A 15,966-nucleotide genomic window follows, 5' to 3' on the forward strand; every position below is an offset into this window, starting at 1 on the left:
TTGGAAGTGGGTGTAGCACGCAGGGGGAGATGGTAAATGCGTACAAAACACTGGATAAAAACCTGAAGGAAAGAAACCGCTCGGAAAACCAGGGAGTAGATGGTAAGATAATATTAACATTTATCTTAATGGAGCTGGGTGAGAGGGTGTAGATTGGATTCGTATGGCTTACTCTTTGTGAACACGGTGATGAACCTTCTGGGTTAGTTAAAAGGCTGGAAATATCTTGACTAGCTGAGCGACAATTAGCTTTTTTTTAAGGACTGTGCTCCGTGGAGTTCGCCTTGGGTTCCCACAGCCTCCGCTTCTCGTACCTTGAATTGTAATTTTAATATTCCTTTTTTTCTGAGACATCACGCGAATTTATTGTAAAACTCGTTTTATTTGATTCCTTGGCAATTTGCATGTCATTGTTCTCAAAATCCACACGAAACAAGCAACAAGTGACGATCAAGGTCATCACAATCGACCTTTTCTTTTTTTAAAGTTTCTGATCGCAGAATGATTTTATTTTCTTTTAGTCGAAAATTAAACAGTTTCTCCTTGGGGATGTATACCACTAACGTCGTAACAGAGTGGTTAGCACTCCAGCTTCTTATTCGGATGGTCCCGGGTTCAAATATAGGTCTCTAGACCTGTTAGAACTGAGACTTGAGGGTGTCATGGCGGTGAATATGTTAATGATGGTCTTCTGAAACGCCATGTGTAATTTTAGGTCGATTCCAAGGTTCAGGAAGAACATACTGCCTCTATTTTCAGGGATGAAGATGATCCTTAAAGTTATTAAGTCCACGCGGGCGTTACAACCAACAAGACCAACATAGACACATTCAGAAGTGGACAATACTTGTAGGACCGTAGGTTAGAAATGAATTCATCATTCTGAAAATGACGACTTGATAAAACAAAGAATTTCTGATAATGGCCTCGATTGGCAGGAGAAGAATCAGTTTAATGGTGCAGATGAACTGAAGCTATCAACAAGTGGTACACCGATCCACAGTTGCTGACCTTGGACAACGAATGCACCGCCAGGAGAAAGTGTCGTGCGGGGTGGAGAGAGAAGAAAGAATTTTTTTTTTTTTTTTTACAAGAGGAAGAAGAAATACAGCAACAGGGGGGTTGTATTGTACAGTCTCACACAAATAAACTCACCCCTCTGATTTAACTTCCTTGGTAAAAATGTACATTCTTGAAGGAATTGAAATATCATTTGCTGAGGTAGGATATTTGGTCGTAAGAGGGATGAAGTTACAGGAGGGTGGGAAAAAATGCTTAGTGACGAGCTTCACAATTTTTAATCTTAACCAGATCCATCGTTTCAGAGGTCTTTGCTGCCTCCATCATCAGGATGATGAAAACCTCAAATCCTTCAACGATGTTATTAATAATAATCAAATAAATGATGACGAAATGACCGGGGCATGTAGCACGCATTGAAAGAAAATAAAATTCGAACAGAATTTTGGTTAAAGAGCTTAAGGAAAAGAGGAAAGTCTGATGACGTAAGCATGGATTTAAGAATAATACTAAAGTAGATATTAGGGAGAAAGGGTGAAAGTGTGTCTACAGGACAGGGGCAGATGAGCGGTTATTTTCAAAATGGTACTGAACCTTGGCCAGATACGAGATTACAAGCTTCAAAATAAGAACTCTGCTCCATGGAGTTAATTTATTTAATACAAAACTAGTAAGATAGTGTAATTGCGTCATATTGTGAATATTCTAACAATTATTTATTTTAATCCGTCTTATCACAATATTTAAAATTTCTTATAATTAAGATAATAAAATATCATTGATGTTCCATATCGATTGATCGATTTACATTTTGGAACATCTTTTACACAACATGTTTCAGTTTTTATAAAACCATCTTCAGGTGTAAAAGATTTACGAACTTAAAACTCAAATATGATTCCATTTGGTGATGTTTCATGCCATTTGTTTTTCAATTTTGGGGCGAGGTGTTGTCTTTTCTTAAATTTTATCAGATGTACATATCGGTCCTAGATGTAGGAGTGATTGTTCCGATATGTCCAGAAGTACGACTGTCATCGTATAGGTGTGGGTCAAAAAAAAAATAAATCAATCAATCAATCGATATGGAACATCAATGATATTTTATTATCTTAATTATAAAATTTTTTAAATATTGTGATAAGACGGATTAAAATAAATAATTGTGACAAAACTAGTAACTAGAGTCTCATCTGAAACTGATGGAAATGAATTAATTACAGCATAAGTAGAATCTGAGGTCTTCACGGCGGTGTAAGTCCTGGGATGGCCGTCTTCCGGGTTGTTGGGCCGTGTCGTCTGATAGAAGTTTACCGACGTTGCAGAGGTCCTTGCGATTATCGCCCTGATGATAGAGGCAGTATGCTCCTCCGAAACATTGGCATCTTCCTAGACATCGACACGGCGTTAAGACACAGACATCTTCTCGTCAGGTGGCAAGTATTCACTTGACTCAGCTGTACTCAAAAGAGTATGGGTCGGCTAAGGGCGAATTTTTACAAAGGGGGATGGTAAAGAAGATGCCCCCTCCTTCCTATAATGGACGAGTCCAACTAAAAGAAGGGAGGGGGTTGATGAAGGTCATAAGAACAAAAGAATGCAGACGGCAAATCACAGTAGCTGGTCCATACTTCGAATCCGTTATAGTCTAATAACGAAGAGGAAAGTTAGGCTTTTTTTCTGTGTCACTGCATGTTCTCAAAACTGCTTCATTTTCATAATTCATACAAGGGCTTCTAGCTGAGGAATGTGGCGGCGCGTGCTTTAGGGGTGCCAGGATATGGAACCGCAGAACTGAATACTTTCTGAAACACGAATTCTTCTTTTAAGGAAGAATTCCATTTCCGAATACACACGCACGTCTCCCGAACCCCGTTATGTAAACCCGTCCCGAGCAGACTTCGTAAAAAATATTGGTATTTTAGGGAGGAAAAACAATTCTGCAAAGTAACCAACCACTTTCGATTATACGTTTTTTTATTACGACTGACTGCTGTGATATCTACCCTGTAGATGAGACCAAAACAGTCTCTGAAATTACGCGTTGTAAATCCGTGCTTACGGGGCTGATAGGTGGGGAAAACTTATTTGCAAAAGCCCTGAACTACGTGATAATTTTTAAACTGTTATAGCAATGCTCTGATTTTAATGTGGTGAGAATTTCAATAAATTTAGTTAAGACGTGTAACAAAGACGAATGACCAATTCAAACACGAGAATTGTGCAGCTTACTAACTATTAAAAAATATCACTGAGTAGTTGACAAGAAATTATGAAGTGCTACTTCTTTAAAGGGTTGATATATGCTTATACTGACTTGGATGACATTTTATGCTATTCTGCACAACCTCAAAATCATATTTTAATATTCTACGAGCGGTGATAAAGAAATTACGGATGAGGAAATTCGTGAGGTAGAAACTGAGGTCCTGCGATCTGGTGGCCAAAGTAGGAACTATCTAACAACGCGGATTTGATACCACCAATTTCACGTTGAAAGGACTCACGAGGATATTATGCGTGTTCCGGATACGAACACGCTTTCCGAGCTTCTCTGAGTGCACAGGATTATTTTTCTGAGTTCCTGGTTGTTAAAATACTTTCTCCCACACCACATGACTTTTGTAGTGAAACCTGTGTTGTACAGTCCCGAACCCCGGTCACCTGTCTGAGCAGAGACCGCCACCTGACCTCTCGACACACCCCCACACACAGGGGGATTACATGGCACGCGACCAGCAACCCCCCCCAAAAAAAACCAGCCCTCATGTCCGCACAAAAGTAAAATTGGTGCTGCTGTCCTAATCTCCCCCCCTCCCGTAACTGTGTGGGAATTGCGTGTCGTTTACTTCTACCGGATGTGACGTCATATGGATCCAACCGAGTCTTTGAGAGTCTCAGATACGTCATTCGTGACCCTATGAGATTTAAAATTAATATTCGTGACTCTGAGGTTTAAAAATCGCATCCATGACTCTATCTGAAAATGGAGTCACACAAAGAAGTGTCGTTATATATCGCAGGAATCTCTGGAGAAAAAAAAACTGTCCATATTTCGGTCAGGAAGCCTGTTACGTTATTTGATAGGGGTCTTTAGATGACGGGGATCAGAGTACACGCCATCCCAGGCGAACTTACAAATCCCGGACAGAGGACTCATGGGCAGTCTTATTCGGAAATAGTCGTAGTTTCTGATGGCATTCTGACACAATGACGCCTCGGGACGCCGTGCGCCGACAGCAGTACGTATCCGCTCAGCTGCTAAAACCCTTGGGTCAGCTGGCGAAACTTTCTGGTATCAGGACCCTAGGGTTCAACCCTTCTCGTTTGACAACATCCTGAGCCAGTTCCATCCACCTCTCATCCCCAAAAATAGTTTTCCAAACATCGATATTAATTCAATCCTCATATCTCGTCGGCCTATCGAGTCTTGGTCAAAATATACCATACATGCATCTGTTCCCAACATGCGAGCTACATCGTATTAATTAATCAAACAATACTAGCTCCTGTATAAACCAAAATTTCTTCCTGCTGATAAAACTGTGGGCCATGCAGTCTCGTATAAATGGACCGACGTTTCAGAGGTGCTTACTGCCCGCACCATTAGTCCTGTTTGATGGTCCTGACGAATGTCTTCACCAAGTATTTAGAGAATTAAATTAAAACGTATGAGGTGGGCAGGGTATATAGCACGCATGGGGGCGATATGAAATGCACACGAAATGTTACTAGAAAAATATCATCACATATGGGAGGATAATACCAGAATGGATCTTACAGGAAAATTGTGTGAGGATGTGGGTGGAATTGAACTGACTCAGGAAAGATGCATCTAGATCACAGTAATGGCCCTTCAGACAGCATATCAGACGACTACGAACTTAAGTGCATTTTTAGTTGAACGAGGTACGAACCTTCGGTCTGAGAGGGTCAGTCCCTTCACTTGAAGCCCTGTCCCTAGTGACTTTTGCTGCAACTGTGGCTCCACCAATTTCCTCCGCTGCATCTTACAATTTCCAAACTCCGTCTCTTCAAAGCCACAAGCTCGCCTGGAACACGCAACCGCTCGCATGTGTAAATTCGTCTACGCTCCTGAGGACAGTGGCGCAAGCACGACTTCATTCGAGATCCACCGTCCTCTGTCACTTGCGACAGAATTGAAACCAACGTTAGTCCAAATAATATTTAAGAATCCAGTCCGTACCGCGAAGAAAACACGGCTCTTCACCATTACAAAGATCAACTGGTTAACGCTGTTTAAGGAAACCGCAGTTGATGGCCGTCTTGTGGGTTATAGCGCCGAGTCCTCTGATAGAAGCTTACCAACGTTTCGGAGGTGCGTACTGCCTCCATCATCGGGGCGATTGGTAAACTTCTACCAGACTACACAGCGCCGCGACCAAGAAGACAGCCATCTTCGTACTCTCAGCCGTCAAAGCATCAAATCCTACTTAACATTGACTTTAATTCACTATACTTCGTGTGACCTCTCTTAAAATGAAATCCGATATAGGGGTACTCACCGGTGAGCACGGACGACAGGTGCTCCATCTAGGGGACAGGAATCAGGTGAGTGCAGCAGCCATCGGGACACGCAGGCCGCGTGGAACTGATGACCGCAAGGTAATGTTCGTATCTCCTCACGGATCTGAAGCACGAATATTCCATTACAGCGTATTTTCGAAAAGAAAAACGTAATGTTGTGGACAAGATTCACGTGTCCCACGACAGGGACCAGTGGGGAGGAGGGGCTGTTGTTAACACGGTAATGAACCTACTGGTTCCATAAAATATGGCGAGTCTCTTGACTAGCTGAGCGACCACAAGCTTCTCAAGAAGATTTTTGTTCCACAGAGTTAGCTATAAACCCATGAGACACAAGCGGCGTCATAAAAAGCAAAAGTTCTGCTGAATATGAGGTTATATGTAAAGGTTCTCACGCGTAAGAGTCTCTCCTTTTTAGCGAAGTAAAATGTAATATTTCTTGCTTTCAGGGGGACAGTTTGTCTCGTGCGGGTCTGAATACCAAACGTACCTGATAAGGTGCGAGGCACAAACAACACTGCTGCCCTCTGTTGAGGAGATCCTGCCCTCTGAAAACTCGATGTGTGGTCTCTTTGGACAATCTGGCAAAGGGAGAGAAAATTCTGCTGAGTGACACAGACGCGTATTTTAAGATCGCTGCGAAAAATATATAAAAACAGTTATAGCCCAAAACAAAACACGAATATCCTACATTTGACCACGGAAGGCACTCTCGAAGAGTTTTGTAATTATAAGATCAGAACCCGTGGGTCCTTTTCTGTCCAGCCTGTTTATACTGACCCGGAACAGTGCGGAACCCCGGACCTGCCGATGTGAGGGGCTGGCTGGCACGGCTAGCACAATCAATACAATTAGAGGCTCACATCACCTGGTACTTACCCGAGGCTCCGACGAGGAACCCCTCTCGGCAGCGTGCTCTTTTGGGGAGAAGCCCGCCAGCGATCTAGTGGGCTCTGAAACATAGGCACAAGTGAAAGGCACTGGGGAAACCTAAGCCTAGATGGAATGATAATATTAAAATGTCTCTCGGCGACGGACAGTGTGAACGTATAGTCTGGTTCTAGCGCAAATATGGGTTAATATAAACCTTCTATGGTCTATGAAGGACGCTACCTCCTTGACGGCCAGACCGTGGTCCCTGTGGAACGCCGCGACGCTGATCCGTCGACGATCCGTGACGCATTCCTCGCACATGAGTACGAAGGGGCAAGACAAACAGCGGTAGAGTGGGCCCCGCAGGGGGGAGCACTGGCACGAGGTGCATCTCACGCCTTCATGTAGTGGCCGACGCCCCTGGGCAAGCGGAGGCAGCAGGAGACGTCGCCTGTGTCGGTCGGGCGCATTTTTCATCTCCAACAGCAGATCGCGCCACGTGGAGAAGTCGCCCCTGCACGCACACAACACTGCACGTCAGAAACTTCTGGCTCTTTTGTACAGTATTCAGCCGGGGATGAAGTTAGAGGAGACTAGAGAAAAACGCGTAATAAACAGCTCTTTTTCCTTCAGAGACTCTAATAAAAAATTTGTACGCGTTTCTAATATCCCTTATGCGCGCTACATGTCCTGTACATCACATCCTTGTGTTGATTATCGTGACTATGAAATTGTTTGATGAGGGTCACTAAAAATTCTGTGGCAAAGGGATCACCAATATTTTGGTGATTATGTAATAAATAAGACGTCGTAAACTCGACAGGGTCTTGGGATAGCCCTCTTTGTTGCACCACGACTTCAATTTTTGACCATATTCTAGGCACGTTTGCATCCCATCTGAGAGCGTTATTAAATCGCTTTGTCGGCCCGTCAGTACGCGTAAAAAAGCGAGATTCAAGACCGTTATAAAAATTATGTAGGCCAGTAAGTAATACGAGACTTGAAATGAATTAAAGTGCACGTGATAATAAAAGTGTTCATAGAAATCTGTCAGAAGTTTCTGAAGTTAAGTCCCTAAGTAAAAGCGATCATCTAAGGTGAATCAAATTTACATATAATAATATTTGCATAACGTAAATTCAGTACGAACTTTTGTCAGACTAGTTCACGAGTGGTAAGGCAGACAGAGAAACACAAGTTCCATGGCAAAATTAAGACAGAAAGGAAAAGTAAAGCACACAGAAGTCGCTTGAAGGATGAATTAAGTCAGTAGTCCCCAACTTTTTGAGTTTATGAGATCGTGGCGGGCACCAACCAATTAACAAAGCCAAAGTTTCTTCTATCTGGACAAATAAGATATGGACACCAAATAATACACAAAACAACACGACGTTTAATGATACAAGAAACCGTGCAATCAAAAACACATAGTTTTATAAGTACAATTATTATTACTCAAGTGGGAAGTTCGTGTGATGTTTGGCGCTGCATTTCATCGGCCAGTTTTTGAACTTTGGAAGTGTAGGATGATGTTGCTGCTCGCAAACATCGTCAAGATGGGCGTCAGTAAGTCAAGATCTGCGCTTTGGTTTTATAATGTTCATGGTTGAACGGCCTTCATTATTCAGTAAACCTCTTTCCGTAACAACGCGGGTACCCAAAAGAAGTTTGGCGGGCGCCGCGTTGGGACCACTGGATTACACAGTTCTTTCAGTGCACTCAGCCGTGCTGGAGCGGCAACTTCTCCGACACTACTGTTTGACGGGTAGTCTGGCTTAAGAACAAAGGCGTTTTAAGAGATTCGAGATTTTCGCATCTATAATGATGTTGGTCTTATGGCTTGTAACTTTGCGTGGACTTGTAGGTGGTTGCCAACGTTTCGGTGAAACATACCGCCTCCATATTCAGCCCTTAATATGCAGGAAGTAACTTTACTATCTACTCACAAGTCGACACGACTTGTTACAGACCAGAAAGCCAAACATCGACGAAGTAACTCTGGCAAACAAATGGGCTGACACAAAGCAAATACAAAATCACAGAGAAATTTAATATGATTATATTCAGTAAGGAAATTGAGAGTTAAGATAAACGTCTGTCTGTCCTCCGATAATGTTCAAGTAAATTTTTATAACTTTTAGTAAATCTTCATTATGTATTTATGTGTTTCGTATGATCCAAAGTGAAAACTACGATTATTTCCTTAAACAGCGTTAACCAGTTGATGTTTGTAATGGTGAAGTGCGGTGTTTTCTTCGCGGTACGGACTGAATTCTTTAATTTTAATCAGACGAACTGTGATTCTCGGTGTAAACAGCGATTATTTCCTTAAACAGCGTTAACCAGTTGATCTTTGTAACGGTGAGGTCTGGTGTTTTCTTCGCGGTACGGATTGAATTCTTTAATTTTAATCAGACGAACTATGATTCTCAATGTAAACAGCGATTATTTCCCTAAACAGCTTTAACCAGTTGATGTTTGTAATGGTGAAGTGAGGTGTTTTCTTCGCGGTACGGGCTGAATTCTTAAATACTATTTAGACGATCTTCGACTTTAAGGTTAATTTATGTGCTGGGCCGAGTACCTGCAGAGGGGGCAGCTGAGCATCACCCCGTCGCCGGGGGTCACCCGATGTAGCGCCAGGACCCTCATGCACACGATGTGGACCGACTGTCCGCATCCGTATCGGCAGAACGTCACTGCAACAGATTTATCGCAATGAAACACGCAACAAAACAAATCAACTAAATTGCTCGAGAAGGCCTGTCTGATAAAATTCAGTATCAAATATTATTTTTTGCCTTTATTTTCATTCACATTGTAGTACTTGATCATTTTAAAGGACAGTGGTGATTATATGTAACACCTCCTTTGACATTCAGTAATCTTTCCCACAGAGTGTATTATTTATGTGTTTTATACGTATTTTTCAGAATGAAAAGCGATCATTTCCTTAAACAAAACTCCAATTGATTGTTATCAAGGAGACGCGTTGTGTTTGCTTTGAGGTACGAACTAAATTTTTAGCTATTATTTAGAAAAGGTGCAGCTTTAAAGGGTTAAATAAAAATTACATCAACGCGTCGTAATTATCCATTTTTAAACCACTAAAATACCAGAATTTAGTCTACAGCATTGCACAGACCTATTACCTTTATTTACATAACCGAACAGTCACGTGTCTTCACGTACCTTTCCTCGTGTCAACTGAAACGTTTCCCCAAACTTTCTGTCAAGAAATTGGACAATATATCGATACTCTGAATATGATAACAATCGATACCAAATATAATTCCACGATAACATGTAATATAGATTAACCAACATCAAATGGCATACAAAGAGTGACTTCTGTCCACGTATACTAGTGTTTCTAGCCACTTCTCTATATCATCTATCACCGTTTGTAAGGCAAGCGACAGGCGCGACCAGCCAGCATAACTCCAGTACTGACTTACCGGGTCTCCTAGATTCTAGCAGATCTTCCAGGCAAATAGGGCACATATCCTTCGGACCGACTGGTTTCGGTGGCACCGACTCCATGACATGTACGATCTTCTTCTGCACACGAGTGGGGCCGACGTGGGTACCAAGAATCAGTTCGTTCAACTCGTGGGGTACCAGCCCTGTCTGCACATAAGACAGTACAGGATACATTCAGACACTTTTGTATGGAGACCAAAAGACATTACGAAGTGACACGACGTAACCTGACGTATACCTGGTACGACAGGGGATCATCCACTTTCAATTGCAGCTTCCGGAGCAGAGTCCAGCAGATATGAAGACACAGCTCGCGCTCCTGGCGGTAAAACCGGCAAGTACAGGAATGGGGGTCTCCAAGTAGCACCTTTAGAGCAGAGCAAGAGTTTCCTCAGCCAGTCCCTTAATCTGGACTTCAGCACACGATGGAAATTATGGAGCTTTCTTAACGCTTAAGAAGCAAAATATCTCATTCAAAGCAGAGACAGGCTCCTAACTAATCCCTTATTGGTCAGTATATTCATTTACTGCAGATGAGAGTCTGAAGAGTAATGACACAAGTACATGCATTTATTTTCCTCTTATTTAGTTAAACAATCTTGGCCATAAAAAGCGAAGGACAGATCCACTTAAGAAACACAGGATTGGATAACATTAAAACAGATCTTAAATAAATACAGTACGAGCATCGTAGAAAATGTTATTTCGAATTATCAAAATGAGGACTGGTTATTATATATATATATATATATATATATATATATATATATATATTGCAATGGGAAATTTCAACTTGAAGCTCGTATAAATTATTGCAGTTTGTACTGCACCGCACAAAAATTAAATATGTTCGACAAATTTTAGTGTCGACGTACATTCCAAATTTATAGTAAATCCGTTGACAGACCTGCAGGGGCCACCTGAGGCCCTCCTCCTTTATCGTGTACGCTGCTGGGCCATTCTGCCTGATGAGGAAGAGGCGAGATCCTCCGGACAGGGACAACAGCTGCCTTGCTCGGACCGGCTCCGGACACACCAGCCTCCACCCATTCTTCCGGGCCATTCTGCTGCAACACAGGACCTTCCGATCACACAGGAAATACCGCGCGTCTATTCTTTCATTGTCAAGTTTTCTTTCTGCACTCTTATTCTTATTCTTTCATTCTCCTCTTAAAGTTTTCTTGTTCTATAATTCTTGATTCCCGCTGGGCGACCACAGGAATGTCGGATGCTGCAGACCTTGGTGGATACGTAGTAGTTCCCCTCCCACCTACAGCTGTTCATTCACTCATAAAGAGCAAGCTCAGAGGTCCCTGACACAGATTTAACCCTTTGAAGTCGAAGCTTGTCTAAATATTATTTAAGAATACAGACCGTACCGCGAAGAAAACACAACACTTCACATCTAAAACTTCTTGACGATGGTGAAGAGTCAATTGAATAAAAATTTACTTGGATATTATCCATCGTCTAGTAATAAAACGTAAAAAACGTAAAACGACGTTTCGGAGATGGGGCTCTATCTCCGTCTTCAGGTTCCTACTCAGTTGGGCCTACTAGATAGAGCTAATCCCCATCTCCGAAACGTCGTTTTACGTTTTTTACGTTTTATTACTAGACGATGGATAATATCCAAGTAAATTTTTATTCAATTGACAACACTTCACCATCACAAAGATCATGTAGTTAACTCTGTAAGAAAATAATCGATGTTTATTCTAAGAATCATGTGGAAAACATAAATACACTCCGTGAGCTAAATTGAGTGTTATCGATTGTTAAACAAAAGATTTAAGTACTATTCAAAGTCACGGACGGACTGCGCGAACATTTTTATTTGACCTTCGACCTCTTTAAATAAACTGAGAAGAGAAATTAGAACGGCAGTGACGTAAATATTTCGGGGAAATGAGAGAAACCACGGATAATTTGTTAGAATCGAATTTCAAGGCGAACGGCACAGTCTGCGCAGACGCGGGTTTCCGTCACCGTCACCAGTAAATAAACCGATGGGTTCGTCACATTCAGGCTGACAGTGCAATACGTGCGGGCAGGGAACGGGAAGGAGACAGCACGACGTTGTTCGCACCTCCCAGGTCGCATGCAATAAAGCAGCAGCAGATTGGGTCCGGCCCTGAGCCGTCTTGTTGCCGGCCTCCTGGGAATCTCTCTACTACTAGTTACAAAAACATTTCCCCCTCCCCTGCCAAGAAAGATCAAACTGATAATATTACATGATGCAAAAACATTCGTTACATACGAACAGAACGGTGCTCACAGCAATAAGAAGTCTGGAATCTATCAATCCACACACCCACTCACCAATCTAGAAACCTATTTATTCAGCCACCCACTGGATTAGACATTAACCCTTCATTCATCGACAAAAAGGCAAAAATTCGGGAGATTTACAACATCGGCCGAGTTATCAGCTATCATGACTGAATTTTTCGTGGTTTTCCTTAGAATCTTCAGGCAAAAGCCGGAGAATTGCCTTGAAATACACCGTGATGATATTTCAAAATTATTTTCCATATGTCACCAATATCATCTTCCCATCTCAGGCTATGGCTGACCTATGCAGTTGAAACACCGTCATTAAATGAACTTACGATATAGCTATCTTTGGTTATAACAACGGTGAAGCGTCTTAATCATATTTCGGGAATATACAGCTCCGATTTCGGCTGTCACGAGCATAACTTCGTAACATTCGAACAGCGGACATGGATTTTATGAAGTGGAAAGCGACGTACAAGATCGGATAAAAATTAAATAAAGACAAATGCCCAAACTTTCTCTTGAGTAGAAGCGAAAATAACATTGAAACACGAATAAAATATTCAAAATAATATTAATCATACAATACGAAGTGTTGAGCCCAGTGAGTGGTAACACTGTTTAACAGTGTTACCACTTTTTACTTTAAACACGACACACCTTACTCAGAAATAATAGCCCTTCTCGTCTAAGTGAATTCATAAGATAGTATAATTGCGTCATATTGTGAATCAAATATTAAATTAATTATTCGGTTTTGTCCGTCTAATCACAATTATATTTAAAATTTAAAATTTACAAATAAGATAATTAAATTATCATTTTATGTTCCACATCGAATAATCGAAAGTAAAAAAATGTTCTAAATGTAAATCGATTATTCGATGTGGAACATAAAATGATAATTTAATTATCTTATTTGTAAATTTTAAATTTTAAATATAATTGTGATTAGACGGACAAAACCGAATAATTAATTTAATAAGTGAATTCAGTGTTTGTCAAGACTATTTAATGTACATTTATGCCGCCTCCCTGCAGGTAACTTACGACACAAATTATTCGTTGCCACAGAAATAATATAACACAAGTTGTATTTTAACAACTGTCCAGCACGGTAAGTGTAGATGTACGAAATTAATTCATCTACGGCTCTGCTAGATACGCACCTAAGCCAAACCACCTTCAAGGGGAGTATGTTTTGGACGTGAGTAGTAGTTCACAGGACATCAATGCCCAGGGAAAGACGGCGCTGCAACTAGATTGAATTTTCCAACCCGAAACTTGCACACGGTCGTAAAACACGGTCGTAAACCAGGCAAGCAATTCCTCGCTTGGCTCGTCCCTCGCTTCTCTTTCTTTCTCCAGCAGATGGCACACTTTACAACAATTACAATGTAAATAAACAAAGGCCTCCATGTTAATGGCAGTTATTGATCTCCGGACATGGCTCCCGGAGCTGATTCAGTTGACCAGAGACCGAGAAGGACGCTAATCAGTTATGCATCCCCACAAAACTTTCCAACCGACATGAATTCATAACAATCTTATGTCTGTTCTAAAATTAATTACCATACATCTTAAAATGATAACGATTCCAACCATTTATCATGAATTGTTGATGTGACCTTGAGGGGGGAAGGCGTTTGCAGACAGGAATCAAGCATAACATATTTCGATAAGGCGTCGTGAAAGATATCTGGACCGAAGGAACAAATATACAAAAGGAGGGCTTTTATAACTTATCATTTGTTATAATTCTTTTACCTTTCAAGTATTAGGTATTGTAACGTTCCAATTCACAATTACTGTGATTATGGATTCTTTTTAGACATCTTGTAGGACTTGTTGAATGTAGGATCGGCCTTTCGCAACTATACAGGACAGGACAACACAGCACACACGAAACAGAATGATGAACGAGAGAATAGGAGAAGATACAGAGGAGCATAACACATTCTTATCCTTCGCTTTGTGAATGTTTAGTAATTATTTAGTATTTTTAAAGAAAAGCAGGAATAGCATCCTTAGAGTAGCACAGCAGTAAAAATGTCTGAACTCTGACAACCGTCTTGAAAACGTAAACCTCAAATAAGAAAAATAGCTTAGCAGCTATGAACCATTCTGAACACAGACAATTACTTTTCATAATGGCGGTTCTGGTGACTGGCCGCACAACCAATAGTTATGTTAGGTTAGGTGTGTGTTGGGTACATCACAACATGCAAGCGTCTCTGTTTAGCGAACTCTAATAAATGCATGAATCAAACCTGACGGCTAGAACTGTTAATATTGTAGCTTTGTCTGACACAGAAGTAAATCTGACCTATCAACAAAGCATGTATACTCATCTGAACTTAATATAACTGCAGTTCTTAACAAGAACAATTACAGCATGACACAAACATAAGCACTTCTGTATGAAGTAAACAACACGAGTGTTATTAACTTTCTACATCATAAACCTAGACTAACTGAAATGAACAAAATTCAGTCTCACCTTACCACACGCGTGATTTTCAACGAGACGCTGTCGACTGGTTTGTTTTCACCGCCCCACAATGAGTCACACAAGCTGCGTAATGTTTCCTGTCAGAAATATTATCGAACAAGCCAATAGAAGTATGGAGGTCACGATCGATAATAAGCAATGGTAATAACGCAACTAAATTCTTTGTGATATTGTCCTTGATGTTCATTTGTTGTTTTCAAGCGAACAATTAATACGCTGTTGTATGGATACATTATGCATATAGCACCACGTAGTCACAAAATCCAAATAAATGTTCACCAAAAGTAGTTTGGAAGGGCCAAAAATTATCAGACGAACATAAACCGCTCTCTAACCATAAAGATGGAAGCATAAAATGCTGGCAAAAATCATAACCCCCATCTTCACAGGCGTTTATTTTAAAGTAAAATATTTATCAGCCTTACCTCTTACACTGATGAATTTTATCATCACAGTATAGGAATGGTGTTCCAGCCCCGTTTGTCATTAAATTCAACTTAAGTAAATAACAACTTTTCAATCTTCTCAAATATATTGAAAAGTTTTAATCCCCTTGACCTTCTGCGACTGTAGAATCTGGTTCACAACCCATAGATTGAGGAACATACTCATGGCCACCATCCAGATACAGGTGAATATGACGTGAATCACCTTTTGTAACACATCTGCAGGAATGCCAATTGACCGAATCAAACTTCAGTGGCAAAAAAATTCATTCATGTCCAAAATGCTACTCTTACTATACACAGGCCAGTCCGTTTTGAATTACCATTCCTCTTCAAATTTTCCACCTACCTTGTGATGCTTACAGCATGTTCTGAAACATCAACCACCATCAGCATTTCCCTGGTGTCATCACTCTGAATACAAAACCATCTCTCACACTGCACGACTAAATTACCATTGAATTTTTGAAATTTATAAAAATGTCCCAAATAAAATTTTACCATTTTTATACCACTTAAACACAAATTCATAAAAAAAAGCAAACTTTAACCTATATAATGCAACAAGAAACCAAGCTGATTCATTCTCAACTTTTAACCACTGCTTTCTTAAAGTTATAAACCAACTTCACACATCTACAAAGTGAGACAAATCAAAACCATATATATAACTTACCCATTCAACATTATGATACAAACACAGGCATAAATTTTATGTGCAATATGTACCATTCAATAAACAAAATCCCTCAAAAGTTCAGTACAATCTACAATGGCTTTACAAATAATTTGCCCCTCACAAAA

General features: G+C 40.8%; 1 protein-coding gene across 6 annotated transcripts; it reads right to left on the minus strand.

The window, feature by feature from the left end:
- Window positions 1-595: 595 nt before the first annotated feature.
- Window positions 596-15,966, minus strand: LOC110830333 (E3 ubiquitin-protein ligase Zswim2-like). 6 transcript variants are annotated; one of them, XM_087341037.1, is made up of 11 exons: window positions 15,142-15,966; window positions 10,832-10,991; window positions 10,163-10,291; window positions 9,900-10,071; window positions 9,026-9,140; window positions 6,682-6,955; window positions 6,448-6,521; window positions 6,059-6,149; window positions 5,547-5,671; window positions 4,938-5,072; window positions 599-2,405 (listed from the first exon to the last, which is right to left on the minus strand). In XM_087341037.1, exons 1-11 carry the CDS (start codon window positions 15,201-15,203, stop codon window positions 2,234-2,236), a joined length of 1,509 nt encoding a protein of 502 aa, XP_087197163.1. In that variant the 5' UTR covers window positions 15,204-15,966; the 3' UTR covers window positions 599-2,233. The 6 variants fall into 6 exon arrangements, with proteins under 6 accessions (XP_087197169.1, XP_087197163.1, XP_087197166.1 ...); XM_087341040.1 differs by lacking the exon at window positions 15,142-15,966 and adding an exon at window positions 14,710-15,108; XM_087341039.1 differs by lacking the exon at window positions 15,142-15,966 and adding an exon at window positions 14,705-15,108 and having other exon boundaries at window positions 10,832-10,988.

The sequence above is a fragment of the Zootermopsis nevadensis genome, unplaced genomic scaffold (genome assembly GCF_977971745.1).
Source record: "Zootermopsis nevadensis isolate Lab colony 2312 unplaced genomic scaffold, Znev_1.0 Znev_ptg000061l, whole genome shotgun sequence".
Taxonomy (NCBI): domain Eukaryota; kingdom Metazoa; phylum Arthropoda; class Insecta; order Blattodea; family Termopsidae; genus Zootermopsis; species Zootermopsis nevadensis.